The sequence below is a fragment of the Typopeltis vanoorti genome, chromosome 5, assembly GCF_054136105.1.
Source record: "Typopeltis vanoorti isolate ZY-2024b chromosome 5, IOZ_Tvanoo_1.0, whole genome shotgun sequence".
NCBI lineage: Eukaryota > Metazoa > Arthropoda > Arachnida > Uropygi > Thelyphonidae > Typopeltis > Typopeltis vanoorti.
Window position 1 is genome coordinate 145,815,267 of NC_143553.1, and position 16,889 is coordinate 145,832,155.

Here is a 16,889-nt window from a genome sequence, read left to right on the forward strand (position 1 = left end):
TATCACTGGAAAAGCACGGGTTTTGAATTTGATTAGCTTCACTACCAATTTCATAAAACCTCTGTGCAGCATGGTATATATCGTCATTTTAGTCGATGCCAGTCTATGAGGATATTTACTGCTGAAGGACCTTATCATTTCGAAAACGATCTCCCAAAAGAATAGTTTCCAAGTCTAAAGAGCCTACATAAATAAGGTAGGTTCATTTTAGTTTTAAAGGACTCTAAAAGGACACCCAATAGCATATTACGCTCAGGAGCATAATGAACAATTTTATCTCTCCTTTGATCCATATTTCATTGTATCTTGCGGGTTGTTGATATGAATATTAAGTTGTTAACATGTTAATATGAAAACAACGATGCTTGGCTATAAATGTGTGATCCTGTATTTTATGGAGTAATATATAATGCAACAACGAATGTTTTCCAAGTCGAATTCTTTACATCACTGAACTTCTCCTCTGCTTTCCTCAAGATCCTTGGATCTCAAATTGTACATCACAGATGTATAGGAAGCAGATCAGATTCGTTCAAATGTTTAAATATTTCCTTAGATTTGCTATTATTGTAAGCGAATTGGGAGGGGAGGTTATGTAAACGCTAGAGTAAAGAGAAAACAGGTGCATTACATTACTTTCAATGTCAGCATCTCATGTATCGATCTTTAGTTTGCAGTTTTCTCAGTTGGTTTGCTTATGGCCGGTTTAATGCCATCCATAGTATGCTAAAGTACATTGTTGCTTTTCTTTTTATGTTCATAGAAGATCATTACATAATATGTATAAATTACTTTAATTTTTATGCATGATGATTTTATTTAAATACCCCTGTATTATTCTTATTTATTGCACCTATATAACGATGTAAAATGAATATATATCAAATCAGGATGTGCTAGGTTACCCGAAGGAAGACTTAAGTTCTAGTCTAGTCGCCAACTAGAGAAACTTTTTCTAAGCCTTTCTTTGACAGGTTCCAGTGTTAACCGATTTCTGGTGTTGGATTCTGAATATATAGAGATTGGAGTAATTATTATTTGTTTCAGAATCCAACATGATCTTCCATCACATAGGATAGACTTGTAAATATTATTTAATGTAATTCACTTGTTTATAATTTAATATTCATATAACTACTTTAATTTTATCTAACATTTAATTATTTAATCAAAGATATATGTATTAATAATGAAAAGACTGTATTAAATATTATTAAACTATTTTATTTATTACTATGTTAATATTATAAGAATTTGTATTCAATATTTTAACTGCGCATTAATTGAAATGTTAATATTTTCTATTTATTCCTACTTGTAGAGTTTAGCGTTATGCAATAGCTCAATTTTATTATATTTTGTTTTGTTGTCATGGAAACGTATGTAAGTAAGCGAGCGCGAGAATTGGAACACAACGTGAGGAGAAGAGTTATCGAAAAGAGTTTTAGATCACGAGAACAATTTAGGCGGGAAAAACAGATATATAAGCGACGAACGCTTGAATTATGAATTTGGGCCTGATTTTATTAAAGTTTGTTTTGTGACGAATTCTGAGTTTTGGGATGATTTTGTATAACAAGCGATCTACTATAACCAGTCGCGAGGGATTGTATTAATATATGTATATATAGCTAATGCTCAGTTGTTGATAGGGCATTCAACAGGTTCAAAAAATCAACTTAGTAGGTAAGTCAACCTTTTTTCAAAACAACGGCGATACGCTAGGCCTACTGCCATCAGCATCGCCATTGTTTCATTGCGTCAACTACTGCATTAGAAACTGTCTATTATTACAATACTGTGGAAAAGGAAAGTCATGTCCTGTTCCACAGAACAAAACGTGGGTCCAACCATAGATGCTCCGTATGAGGAACTCAACTTTAAACAGTTCCTGGCAATTTTCAAGCATATTGGAAATCTGCTTCACACAAAATGGCCAGGTAAGGTAGTAGTTCATGAAATACAAAAAGCTGATACAGACGATGCTCAACTTTTAGAACTACTTCAAGACAGCGCTACTGAAAAAGCAACAACGGCTGAAGATCATTCCCTTACTGACCCCACTGATTATCAGGAGGTTTGCGCACGCAAAACTGCCACCTCCGAACCACCAAATGTGGATGTAATGGAAGAAGATGGCTCTCTCCCAGACTCTCCTACCTCCTCAAAGGAAAAGATCCCCCCGATTATTCTGCGTGAAAAGAATAAATGGATGTCACTAAGGAATACAATGAACAACTTAAAGATCTCTTACACAATGCAAAGAATGTCACAGATGGTGTTAAAATTCACCCCAAGACTCTTATGGATTATCGTCGGTTAACATCTGAATTAAATACCAGAGGAATTCAGTATCATACATTCTCACTTGGTTCTGAAAAAAACCTCAAGGTAGTGATCAGAGGTGTACCTGAGGATGTATACACAGACGAAATCACTACAGATCTGCACCTGAATGATTTACCACCAATAAAAAGGTCAGCAGAATGACCAGGAGGGACAAGACTCCAATGCCACTAGTGTTGATTGAGATTAGTCAAACCTACAAACACATATATGACTTGACGACCATCTGTGGATTGAAAATCTCTGTAGAACCGTTAAGGAAGAGAGCTTCTACTGGGCGGTGCCATAGATATCAAAAGTTTGATATCTATGGCACCGCCATAGATATCAAACTACACATTTTTCTACACATTTTCTGGGCATGCCCAGAAAATGTGTAGAGCCGAATTCAAATGCTTGAAGTGTGGGGTCGGTCACCCAACCAACACATGCTTTGAACCAAAATCTACCCCGGTCAAATGTGCCAACTGTGGCGGTCCTCACACTGCCAACTACAGAGGATGTTTGCATAATCCACATAATAGGAAATCTGAAGAAGGAACATTCTCCTCTTCAATTAGCTCACCTACATCAGCGGCTACTTCACAGCCTCCTAAAGTTCAGAATAAAGACTCAGAAGCCCATCTGCTGAAAACGGAGGCTCCCCAAAAAACAACTCAAAAACAGCAGTGTTTTTGAGTTGTTTTTTGGGGAGACATCAGCCAGATGTCCTTTTACTAAATGAAACGCACCTAAGACCGGCTGACAATCCCAAAATTTATGGATATCAATCGTACAAAACTGACAGATCAACCCACAGAGGTGGAGGCACGGCAATTTTCATCAAGAATTTTATCTCTCATCACTCCACAAACATCCCTCCTACCTCCAATCTTGAGGTCACTGGCATTGAGATTCTCACGAGTTCAGTAGGCAAAATTAAAAATTTTTGCAGCATACCATCCCCCACAAAAATCATTATTATTTTCGGACTTGAACGCCTTATTTGATACTGGAGAGCCTACCATTGTGGCAGGTGATTTAAATGCCAAGCATTCTACCTGGAATAGCCATTCCACCAACAAAAATGGACAGATACTACAGAACTATGCTGATTTCAACAACCTTCATGTAATAGGTCCTGGTGATCCCACACATCACAGTACTTATGGTAGGGCTGATGTATTGGACATAGCCATACTGCAGCACATCAGACTCCAATACAGTTTAATGACAATCAATGATTTATCATCAGATCATAACCGAATACGGTTAAAATTAGGAAATCATGAAAAATTATCCCCCCTCACTCATTTATTCCTTGGGAAAGGCTCTTCAAGGTGCTTCCAAAATATATTGGTCCTGTTCCCGTCATTAAATCAAAAGAGGAAATTGAAACAGCTGTCAAAAATCTAACAGAGCAGATTACAGCAGCCTGTGCAGCAGTTGCTATCCCTGCAACTACCCACAAATCCAACCACTTACCTGAAGATATTATGAATCTGATTAGGGAAAAAAATAAGGCTAGAAAAAGATACCACAACACCAGGGCACCACAAGACAAGCGGATTTTAAACAGATTCAATTCTGCAGTGAGAGACGCACTCGCAGCTCATAGAACTCAACTCTGGGAAGAAAAACTGACCTCCATCTCCACTGACAATCACTCTGTATGGAATCTTATCCGAAAGATTAAAAACAGAAATAAACCTCTTCCCCCTCTTCAAACAGATTCAGGTCTCATCCACACTGATGCTGATAAAGCTGAGGCAATAGCAAATCATCTTAAAAAACAATGCAAACCTGCATACGACCACCTTGATATTAGTTATATCTACAAGATCCACCGTAACGTCAGATATTCGCTCAATTCAGCTCTCACACATTCCACTGAAATTGCATCCACCTCACCTGCTGAAATATATGCTATTATTCAGAAATTCAAGAATAAAAAGGCTCCCGGACCCGATGGTATCTCCAACAAAGTTATAAAACTTCTACCTCGTAAAGCTATTGTCCATCTAACAAATATAATTAACTCCATTCTTCACTACAAATATTTTCCTTCCTACTGGAAATTGGCCTACATAATACCAATTCATAAACCTGGAAAAGATCCCACTTTGCCTCAAAATTACAGACCAATCAGTCTCATCTCTAATCTCGGAAAAATTGCTGAGAAGGTAATTCTTACTAGACTTCAAGATTCTGTACTCCGATTAAATATCCTGCCTGAGGAGCAGTTTGGCTTCCGACAGTTGCATAGCACCACACAACAAATACACAGATTGGTGGAGCACATCATCACAGGTTTTAACTGGCGTCAATGCACTGGGGCTGTTTTTCTAGACTTTGCCAGTGCATTTGACAAGGTTTGGCATTATGGTTTACTATATAAACTAATATCATCCGGTGTACCAATCGGAATCATTCAACTCATCAAGGTATACCTCTACGATAGGCGCATGCAAGTGAGATTAAGTGGAGTAGTCTCTACACAAAAAACACATCTTGGCTGGAGTTCCACAAGGGTCCTTACTAGCACCAATCCTATTCTCCTTATACTTGCATGATATACCACACAACCCATTATCTTTAATTAAAGCTCTTTACGCTGATGACACAGCGATATTGGCCAGATCATTAAAGCTAGCCATCAAGAAACTGCAAGAAAACCTACTGCAAATTGAACAATATTTTGCCAAATGGCGACTCCTGGTGAATCCTCTGAAGAGTGTAGCCACCCTATTCTCTAGAAGATCAGTGCTTCCTAAAGGAGAGATTCTCCTATTTAACACAAAAATTCAGTGGAAAAAAGAAATCAAATATCTTGGTGTAGTACTGGACAGAAAACTGACTTTCAACTCCCATATCAAGACTCTCTGTGCAAACACATCAAAAACCTTATCCCAGCTTTATCCGTTAATTAACAGAAACAGTAAACTGAGCACCAGAATCAAACTTCTCATATACAAACTGATGGTTTGTCCAATACTCACCTACACTTCACCGGCCTGGAGCCATACTTCAAACTCGAATATTATGAAATTACAACGCATTCAGAACAAGTGTCTTAGAATGATCCTGGGCGCCCCATGGTTCATCCGAACTGTCCAACTGCACCGGGACACGGAGGTCCCCTATATTTATACTTTCATGCAGACTATAGCAACCAAATTCTTCTCAAAAGCAACTGTGCACCCTAACAGACTGATCCAACTGGCTGCTGACTATGATGCAATGGACTATTCTAAGCACAAAAGACCTAAAGCCATCCTCAACCCCAACACTGAGGATTAATCTCCTAGCCCACTCAGGGCGAGCAATTGGCTCATAAACTCTCTCAACTCACAGTTACTATTAAGATAGCCGGGAATATGTAAAGCTTTTGTTTCACCCGTTAAGCCAGTAATGTTACTAGTTACTATTATGAATTAGTTAGGAGATTAGAGATTTATTAGAGAGAGATTGGCATTAAGTTGGAATCGGGCAGTCGGGAATCACAGTGCGATAATAGCGAGTCGGCAAGTCACTCAAGCAGCTAAATAAAGTCTACTAGTCGAAAGGCGGTTAGCTAATAAGTTGTAGAATAACAATTATAGCTACGGAAGACAGCTGAGTGTCTACTAAATAGACTAGCGATATTTGTATTGAGTTTCAATTTCAGGGCCGACCTTTCAAGGACATACAGAACCTTGGAGCAAAGCACGAAGTTACTAAAGTATAGTAGAGGCTGTAAAATTGAGGTTTACCGTTAGCTGTGCTTAGAAATATATTGCCTAAAGAATTAATTGAATGCTGGAGGAATGAACAACTGTGCATATAAAACCCCAAGTTAAGAATTATTGTGTTCAGTAGTGATCAGTAGTGCTTCATACAAGAACGTCTGATTATATGTATTGTGCCCATGAATTAATTCAGTTAATGCTTAGAGGATTTATTTTAATGAGTGCTGCTTATTGTTAAGTGTTTACGGTTATAAAAAGTGTTTGTGTAAAAGTAGATGAAGATAAAGGATTATCGGTAAGATTATTCCAACCTTAATATTTCTGTACAGAGAAGTGTGTGAGTTTCATCCTAGAATTTCCTTATGTTAACAGTAACTATCGCGAAGATTAACTGAAGTGAAAATTTAAAAGTGTTTGCTTGTAAAGCGATGTTACTGCGATTTTATTGTATTTTGGAACTTAAGGAACTGTGAGAAGACTGTAAAGTAGAGATAGCAGAATTACCATTGTCTGAGTTTGCATGACTGTATTGCCAGGAAGGTTGAAGTGTTTCTAATAACTTAATTAGTGATTTGAAGTGAAGTGTAAAATTTGCGATTTTAAAATTAAATGTTTGTTTTGTTAATCTAAAGTTGTATTTTGCCTGAATCTCTTTTACTACACCATTCATAAAATATTCGAACAAAAGCGGGTAAATTAAGTAAGTCAAATATACTCGGCCAGTATATATTTTAAGTAGTAATAGTTAAGGGTTGATTTATCTTCAATTCTTGAACTAATCCAGATATAGAGTGGCACAGTCTATAAATATAAATTTTCTCTATATTTGAATTAGAAATCAACTCACAACTTATCAATTAGTTAAGAACATCGTAATTGTAATCATGTCGCATCCAAGGTATAGATTAAGAACAAGTAGGATCCAATACTGGCATAGGAAGCAGGTTTTTTTCTCCTGTAAACTCAAGAAAATCGACCGTAGAATCTACACTACTTTAGACAATAACATATTGTGTTAGAGTTATAGACTACGTGATGGTGACACATGACAATCGTCTCTTCATCGGATACCGCTTATAATTAGTGATAGCTTGGGAGACAACCCATCTCTGATTGGCTACCGGTGGAGATTGAACTGTTCATTCAATCTCCAAAAGTTAGGGCTAAAATGGCCTCGCCTACTCCCTATAAGAGAATAAAAGGCATTAGCTGATTTTTTATTTTATTTTATTTATTGATTTATTTTTAATAAATGGAAAGAGCAACTGCTGTAAAAGCTAATGCGGTCATAACAGAAAGTAGCATAAAAGCAGACCTTTCTTTACGATAGATATGATTGATATAAGCAGGCCCATTCTGTGGTGCAATGAACCCGGGCGGCACAATCGAACAGGTTCATAAAAAATAGGGAGTAAATAATACACTGAACTGTTTGTGGAAGGGGGGGGGCACAAAAATTTTGCACCCAGGCTGCGCAAAATCACGGAACGGTCCTGTATATAAGTTAATGATAAACTTAGGTCGAGTGTATTTTCAAAAATAGCCGATTATTTTTAGAATTTGAAAAATGTAGTATGCTCTACGAAATCCGTAGATAATAGCACAATTTTAACATCGTAATAACAAGCTAGTAATAATGAAAAAAGTGGCTTATCTTACCCTGTTTACAACACTTTTAAAATCGTACTGATTACTGATTTTTCTCTGCAGATCGCATTCCTGCTCGTTATGTACTTACATTGCTCACCTTCTTGGGTCTCGGTATTCAGTACACTCAGAGAGTTAATTTGAATGTTTGCATGGTGGCCATGGTAAATTCGACAGCTATAGAAGAATTCGTAAACGACACGACACTTGACGAATGCCCGGATGACTACTTTGTGGAAAACGACACAGAGACTCGATATGACGAGGTAATATGTATAAAATAAAAGTGAAATTTTGAATGTGAAGTAAAGATATGTGACAACTACGTTTTCTTTTTATATTTCACGTAACTTATTTGATATTGGGAAACAGAAAATTTAAAGCGCAAAGGCAGAAATTACAACAAAATTGATATTTTTCCCAATGATAATATGTTGAATCAATCGATAACACCTTATATACGTGATTATATTTTGAAATTGCTTATGTGAATTTGACTAATTTTAGTCGCTTATTTCTTCCATGTAGAAAGAAGTGCATATTCTTATCTTTTCAATATTAGAGCGAGTGGAGTAGTATGGTTAAAGCAAATGTGCTTTTGAATTCCGTTGAATTAACATAGTTTTGTCTCTCTCTCTCTCTCTCTCTCTGCTGTTTACATTTGGGATTCATTATAAATCTTTAGTAGACTTGGCTGCGCTATTCTTTGAACTACAACTCTTGATTTCGCGGTACGGTAATTAGCCATTCCTAAAACACATTTTCCTACACGGGATTTGAACCCAAGTTTTTATCCAAGTAATGCCTGCGAAAACCATCAGTCAGTGAAGCTTGATTGGTTGTGTTAACATAAATTATAACGTATCCTAGTGGATCCAAACTTAATCTGAGTAAATCCTAATTTGCGGAATCAATAGCAAACAAATTAGCCCACCTAACATAATGTTAATTAAATATTTCAAAAATATATTATTAAATATTATTAATGTTCAAAACAAAACCATTGTTTAACAAATCAGATCATAAATTAGCCTAATCTAACTATTTTAAAGAGCTCTCATTGGTTGATGCACAATAACACAAGGATTGCATGTGGCAGACTATCACACAATCGAAGAAAAAGTAGTGGAAACACGATTTTTAAAAATTTATTTATATTAAAGTAATGCCAGTTAATATCATATATTAATAATATATCAATATCACTTTAAATTATAAAGTTATTCTATAGCTACACACACACACACACACACACCGAGAGAGAGAGAGAGAGAGAGAGAGAGAGGCTTTTATTATGAGACTCTACATTCCATACAATACAAGGGATGCTTTGTCAGCATGGAACACATATTTTGTGGCATCATCAGACAAATAGTCGTAACAAAGCTCCGTAAAATATATTCTCCTAACAGTAAAATATATATTCCTAAAACGAAGAATAACCAGAAAAAAAAAAAGTTGCTCGACAACCTTCTACACTCTAATTATCCCAGATGATACAGAACTTACTGATCGTGTAATAATAATATTATTGTTATTACATGATACCTCCAGGAAGTCAAAAGACTCATCGAGGGAGGGCACCTTCTATACAACGCTTTGTCTCAATCAACTAACGCCATCTACCGCCCACCACAACCACTAGCATTTCCACAGAAAATCTCAAACATACATGCCCATTGCGGGATTCGAACCCGCAGCCTTTTGGCTGGAGAGCGGATACGCTAACTATGCTGGCAAAAAAATATACAAGTACTTCTCTTTTTTACCCACTGATTTCACAGGCCAGTAGTTTCTTCGGCATATTTAAATTCGCATCTCACTACGACTTACACAATATTCCAGCTCATTTTAATTCAAATCATGCTAAGTGCTTGGAAAAAGTTAATTATAAGAATAAATCGGATATCATACGGCAAGCTATGTATGTTAAATGATAATTTTGTAAGAATGATATAAAGTCGCTTATTAGACTGATGTGAAATGGTGGACTATTTATGATTCTATGCATCAAATGATTACACAGAGGATTAAAATTATCCTAATTAAAATTAATTAAAAAGTAATGTGTTTATAATTATTCTAATTAGTTTTCGCAATCTTGGAGTTTAAATAATTAAATATAACATTTATTTTAAAACTTGCGTTTTAAAACTTGTATATATATATATATATATATATAGCGCCATTTGTGCGGTAAAGTGTTGCCAACGAGAAAAAAAAAAATGACAGCGTGACAGCTGACAGTTCAGGGTTATTAAAAATGGAGCGCCACACAAAAGAACAACACTTGAATGGATTATGGAACAAGAAGTGGATGCTTATTTTTCGAACAAAATCATCTTCAGCGATGAGGCTCATTTTCATCTTCATGGCTTCGTTAATCGACAAAATTGTCGCATTTGGGGTTCAGAAAATCCACGAGTGATTGTTGAGAAACAAATGCATCCACAATGTCACTGTTTGGTGCGGATTTTGGGCTGAAGGCATCATCGGTCCATTCTTCTTCGAAAATGCGGCTGGTAAGGCAATAACAGTTAATGGTGCTCCCTATCGCGACATGATAATCCCGTTTTTTGTGCCTAAATTGCAATATATGGATGTGGATGACATGTGGTTTCAACAAGACGGTGCCTCATGCCATACAACTTGAGAAACAATTCAATTACTGCATGAGTCATTTCCTGGTCGTGTAATTTCCCGTTTTGGTGATCAGAATTGGCCTCCCAGATCACGTGACTTAACGTCGTTGGACTTTTTTGAAGTCTAAGGTTTATGCCAACAAGCCCACGACCACCCACACCTTGAAGGAGGAAATTGAGCGCTGTATCAACGAAATTCAGCCACATTTATGCAAAACGGTCATGGAAAATTTCGACAAAAGAGTGCGTATGTGCAGCAAAGCCGTGGAGGCCATTTACCCGATATGCTATTCCATGCATAACCCTATACTGTATACTTTATGAATCAATAAGAAATTACAATTTTTAATTAAAAACCTGTGTTTTCTATCAAAATTACTTCTTGCGTGAATTTTGGGACACCCTGTATATATATATATATATATATATATATATATGTACTAGGGGGATCCTCCCCCCTAGCGCCTAAGGCGTCCACCCCCCCCGAGTTCTGGGCTGGTGAGTCAGTAAGCTGGTAAGACAAAAACCTGACATAAAAACGTTTCAAATTTCGGCTTATCTTTTTATATATAGAGAGTAGATATCATTGGCGTCGCGTGCTCATTTCGGTTGGGTGTGCTGTCATGTGGGTTATGCAACCCACGCTTTAACATATATACTGTATATATATATATATATATATGTATGTATGCCCCCGATCGGAGTTCATTATATGACAAGGATCTTGATTGATGAGTTTACTTTTTGTTAAATCGTGGCATATCTGACAGGTACATATTATAGTTATTGTACAGTAAATATGGTATATGAAAAAGCTTCTTTCAGAAATTGATGTTCCATTAGTCTTCAAGTATTGTTATTTATCATTTGAATAGGGAATTTATATGTGGAGTCCTTCAACTCAAGGGGTGATATTAGGAGCATTTTATTATGGTTATATATGCACACCATTACTTGGAGGTCGTCTTTCCGAGCTGGTGGGAGCGAAGTGGCTACTAGGAGGAGGAATTTTATGTACTTCTGTACTTACTTTACTCACCCCTCTTGCAGCTGAACTTGGCGTTGCAGTCATGGTTGCTTTAAGAGTAATGATAGGGCTTGGGCAGGTAAGTTTAAGATCTTTGTGATATAACCAGAACTGAATATTTAGAATTCTTTAAGTAAAATTATTTGTTATTTAAAATATTTTTTCTGCGATTAAAAGTGTAAAAAATGTGGTTTAAACGTTCGAATAAAATGTCATTGTTTCTGCAGTATAGTGTGCTTTAACTTAAATTAGTAATGTACTCGCGGGATCTCCAAAGCACAACATTCATACTTACCCAGTCCATAAAGCTCTTTTTTGAGGAGTCGTAAATAAACGGGAGAAGAGTTTTGCAGAGAAATAAATGCAGTCGAGTTTGCACTGTTGTACCTTCTGTACATGTTTTTTATTTCTAGTATAAATTTAAGATGAAGATTCAGTACAGCGGAGACAAAATATTTTTATTACATATAGTTTTACAAATCAACACCTAATTATTAAAAAAAAAAAAAAAAACGTTAACCCTACCTATTTGTCAGACAAGATTCCATCGTTCTTAAAAACAAGAACTAAATATGTAATATGCTTTCGTCTGCTTTTTTTTTTAGTGTGTAAGGAGCTATTACAGTTGCTCTAATAGCTGGTATCCAATAGCAACGATTAGATTTCGACTCAAACCGAAATCCTTGACAATTTGATTTTAATATATAAATAAGATCCACAAATTTATTTAAAAATAAAAAACACAGAAACTGTGTGGAATGCAAGTAACTTATAGACATTTAAAATAGCAAGGAAAATATGTTATTCAAAGAAGCTCACAGTATTGCAAGTAGTACCTACAATAAATATTTCACTTAAAAGTGAAATATTAATCATATCAATAATAATTAGGAAACTTAAAAGAATTAAAAAGCATCAGGGCTCATTTAAATTTTGTAACGTCTTCAAAAAGTAGAGTTTTAATTAAATTTATTTATTTATTATTTTGTAGTACATCGTAATACATGAAGGAATGCCAAATAGAAAATAATACAATAATTCCTTGTTCAAATTTCTTTCGCACACTTAGTTTGAAGACTTATAAGTAAAATCCACTAGTACACACTTTGATGTTCAACACTAACTTTGTTAACGTAACCACAGTAATCGTGTTGCTATTATATAAGTGCTAGCCTTTCAAAGATTTTATTTAACTGTCCACTTATTCATATTTCAGGGTGTTAACTCAGCTTCCATGTATGCCATGTTCTCTCGATGGGCACCCGCTCAAGAACGTAGTAGGCTGTTATCTTTTTGTACCGTTGGAACGCATATGGGCACAATTATTACTATGCCTGTTACAGGTCTTCTCATTCATTACAATGTGGCTGGAGGATGGCCATCTGGATTTTATGTTTTCGGTAAGTACAGTTGAAGAGTGGTGAAGCATATTTTAATCCATAGGTAGAGATTTGTCATTAATATTCCTTAAAAGATATATATCTGCTTATTTAATATGACGAAGATCTTCCTTGTGCCTGAATACACATTGCTTACACTCTATACTTTTCACAAATCAGCGACATTTTTCAGTTTAAATATACCATAATGTCTACTTATAATATCTTAGATTTATCATCTAAGATATCAAAGTGACTACTCTCTGTTTTTGTTACGGTATTTTCTGCATCATATTTTGATGGAATTACTGGACAGGTACAAACAGTTGTATTTTTGAGAAGATCGATGTTATTTTGCATGTTTCTTTGTTTCTTTTCCGTATTTTGTACTTTTTTACTTATATGCCAGTACAATGAACATAATTTTATTTACATTTTTTTTTTTTTTTTTACTTTGAGAAATAACGACGCTTACGTTATTAGAATTTTGGAAGATAATGTAATTTATGTATACAAGTGGACTTTATTTTAGGAGCAGTTGGCTGCGTTTGGTTCCTGTTCTGGGCATACTTTGTGCACAATAGTCCTGCCGAACATCCTCGCATATCCAAAAAGGAACTCATCTATATCCAACAGAATGTTCCCGAAGTAGGAGGAGAACGAACGGTAATTAAATAAGTCATAGCTAATGCTCTTATTTTTATCCAGGATGTTTTCATTTACACTGATTTACTAACCATAGAATGTTTAGCTAGAAAATGAAATGTTCTGTCTCATTTGCATCAAAGTGTACACTTTAAAGGAAACCTAATGAGAAATCACCTGCAATGGTCAAATGTCACTTTAAGTTGTGAAATATATGTTGTAAGCTATGGATAAACCAACATAGCATTTCAAGTTCACAACATGATGAACTCAGACTTCAAGAAAGGCCTTATTACCAGTGACCCACAAGCAGGGTGTCTTGTATCTATTCATGAGTTTCTGTATCCTGCTACAGTGTTCCTCTAATAATGAACCTGTTGAGATTTTTGTATTTTTCATCTTTCCCCGTAAAAAATTAGGCCAAGTTAATATCCCGTAACATCAAAATAGCTTGGCTTCATGTAAATATAAATATATATGCTAGATTGGCTGTTATCTTTTTTTTTACGTAATATGTTTTACAAAAGAAAGTACTTAGCCAGTACCGTATTATGAGACCGGCTGACTCTCCCTAAACTGAAAGGTTGTTACAGCAGTTCTGGTGTCCTAGACGAAATTCGCACTCGGGTCCCTCCAAAGAGCCTAGTCGCTTGAATTATGGAGGTTCTGGGTGTATATGTTTTACTTATAAATGCCTAACTTCAGTGGATTATTATTTTTTTTAAATATTATTTATCCTGTCACAAGAGGAATTTGGCATTTTACTAGAAAGAACAGTGTAGATCACATGTGAGGGGGGGGGGAAGAAAAAAATCTCAAATTATTACTAAATGACTGTCTATAAATTAGAAAACAAGCTTTAAATTTCAATTTTATTGTATCAAACGAAACCAGCTTTCCAATATAAACATTAATGTCTGTTCCAGAATGCCATTGTTCAGTAGATATTTTGTTCACTCATTACAATTTCTGCTACTAGAAATATAACTATGTTGCTTTATTGGAGTGGTGCGGCTGGAAGAATGACCCAACATATGTCCTTCAGTTATAAAAAACCTGCAGTCAATTTTCTTCGTGAAGAAAATGAATAAATTTATTTTTGTTTGTTAATGAGTGTGTGGTCAGAGACCACACACTCCTTGACAAACAAAAATAAATTTATTGCCTCCCATTATCATTCAGGGATCCAATGAATGCATCATGCAATAACCTTGTAATAATCTTGTTCAAAAATAAGCATATAATCAAACTCATTTAATATTTTAATACAACATATATGCAACCAACGTTTTTCCTTCCGATCTTGTCGTCATCATGCCACAAAATTCTCAACTTAATAATGCTTAAGTGAACTAAAGTGAAATGAAACAAGATTAAAGGCGGCTTACATTCAAGTAAATAATACCCGTAAATTAAACCCTAGGACATAAAAAAAAAAAAATTAAACCCCTACACAATACTGCAAATCACCTTAGTTCACATGTTCACACCACTTTTCACTAGAATTATACTCCAAGATATCGGATTGGTCCATCGCTCTGTTATCTGTTCGCAAACTTGTGAACGTTACATAACGTGCATAAAACAAAACATTTCACTGGAATATTATGAAACTCAACTGTTCTATTTATACGGGGAAAAAAACGCAAGCATAGTGACAATAGTCACAAAATACCTCCAACGGTACACCGAAAACGCATTCAAATAAGAACAAAATTTTAGTTTGCAGATGTTTTCATTGCGCAGTGTTAGATCACTGTCCCCTTAAATGTTCGAAAAATGAGTTCTATATTTGTTTTTTAGAGATGGGTTTTCGGCTTAACTGGAGGTTAAGTAGTATGGAAACTCTTAGGCAACACGGAGCTTCATGTCAAAACATCAGTTATGCAACATTGGTTATGAGTTACCCAAGGAGGATCATTGTCTACAATGGAGTAGGTTGAAGAGCTCGAAAGAAGAAACAACTCGTGAAGGAATTAATGATCGTCTTCGCATCTGAATGACCTGAAATGGAAACTCAAGTCTTTTCATCATTTAACTCAGACTGAATCAGACACTCTGATTCATTCATCAAGAACTCAGTGCATTTTGTTATAAAATTGTCAAATAGGTTAGGTCTTGTGGTCTGATATATTGGTATAGATATAGACTGTCTGTGTACTGGTGTAGATGAAGTATTGATTTTATTGAAGAACTCTACTCACCAGATGTCGCAAGATATTTGAAAGGTTGCCTTGAGTCCAATTTCTTCAAATGGAATAATTGTCTTTACAAACAACTTTTCGGGCTTAGCGAAAAGTTGTTTGTAAAGACACGAGAAAAAAACGGGAAAGCCCATTTTTTTCTCGTGACGATCTCTTCAGAGACCTTTAAAAAAAAAGAAAAGAAAAGAGAAAACATTCTTCACCCAGGTCAAAACCTTCCATATTTGATGAATATATGTTGACATTTTTATTATCGGAGATACTGTTATTTAGGATTTAAATAATTTTTCTGTGTGTAAACTCTTCATCCAAAATTTTAGTTCATATTAGAATTATGGAAAGAAATCAAATTACCTTTCTTGATGTCTTGCTCTAAAAAAAAAAAATGGTATGATGAACTGTGTGTCATAGTGGAACCTCCTACGATGAGTCTCTTGACTCCATGAAGACCTGGTAATAATAATAAATCACACCTTAAAAACGAGCGGTTTCTATTTAAAAGACGAAGATTATTATTTCGTGACACGTCCAGGGAGTCTAAAGACTCCTCGAGGGATGGCACCTACTTTACAACTCTGTCTCTACCACTCAATCAACCAACTACAACTAACCGCAGCTACACCAACGCCATCTACTTCCCACCACCACTAGTATTTCCAGAGATAATCACAAACATCCATGCTTACGGCAGGATTCGAACCCGCAGTCTTTTGTCTAAATTGCGGAAGCGCTAACCGCTCGGCCAAGTCTCTGGATTAACCATTTTGTTCCCTGAAGGGTATTCAAGAAGCACGTCCCGAAAGATATAATTTTATAATCCTCCTCCACATCAAAATCCTGATATTTGTTATGTAGACTCCATTTTCATTCCATATACCTAAAATCTTCTGTTAAAATTGCTTGTCTACTTAAAATTCTTAATAATTTTAAGAATCAGAGTTAATTTCAAGGTATCAGAGTTACCTATAAGTAACCATCCATTCTGACCAATTTTGGAGATCTTATTTGATCTCCAAAACAAAGTCACCCCTTGCTACACAAATCCGGGTCTCTTCAGAATTCCTCGATCCTGTGGTCTTCCATAGCTCCGACTTCTTGCAGAAGTTTTCAATGAAAAGAAATAATATCTCAGCGACATGGCATACAAATGACAAGTAAAATTTGAATTTGCTTATAATTCCTCCAAAACGAATCACGTCGTCCATTAACATAAAGCCTCCATATCCTAGCTTTAAGAAAACTTCCTTTTCCTTCATATCAAAGAATCTAAAACTCATCAAAGAAAACTAGGG

The 16,889-nt window shown here is 35.6% G+C and overlaps 1 protein-coding gene across 1 annotated transcript in view; it reads left to right on the forward strand.

Moving 5' to 3' along the window:
- Nucleotides 1–16,889, forward strand: part of LOC150106912 (uncharacterized) — a 98,429-nt gene that overhangs the window by 48,661 nt on the left and 32,879 nt on the right. The window contains exons 12-15 of the mRNA XM_090393504.1: nucleotides 7,764–7,966; nucleotides 11,218–11,448; nucleotides 12,586–12,769; nucleotides 13,281–13,414. Of these exons, the coding sequence (XP_090249630.1) occupies nucleotides 7,764–7,966; nucleotides 11,218–11,448; nucleotides 12,586–12,769; nucleotides 13,281–13,414 (752 nt within the window). The remainder of the gene's footprint in view (nucleotides 1–7,763; nucleotides 7,967–11,217; nucleotides 11,449–12,585; nucleotides 12,770–13,280; nucleotides 13,415–16,889) is intronic.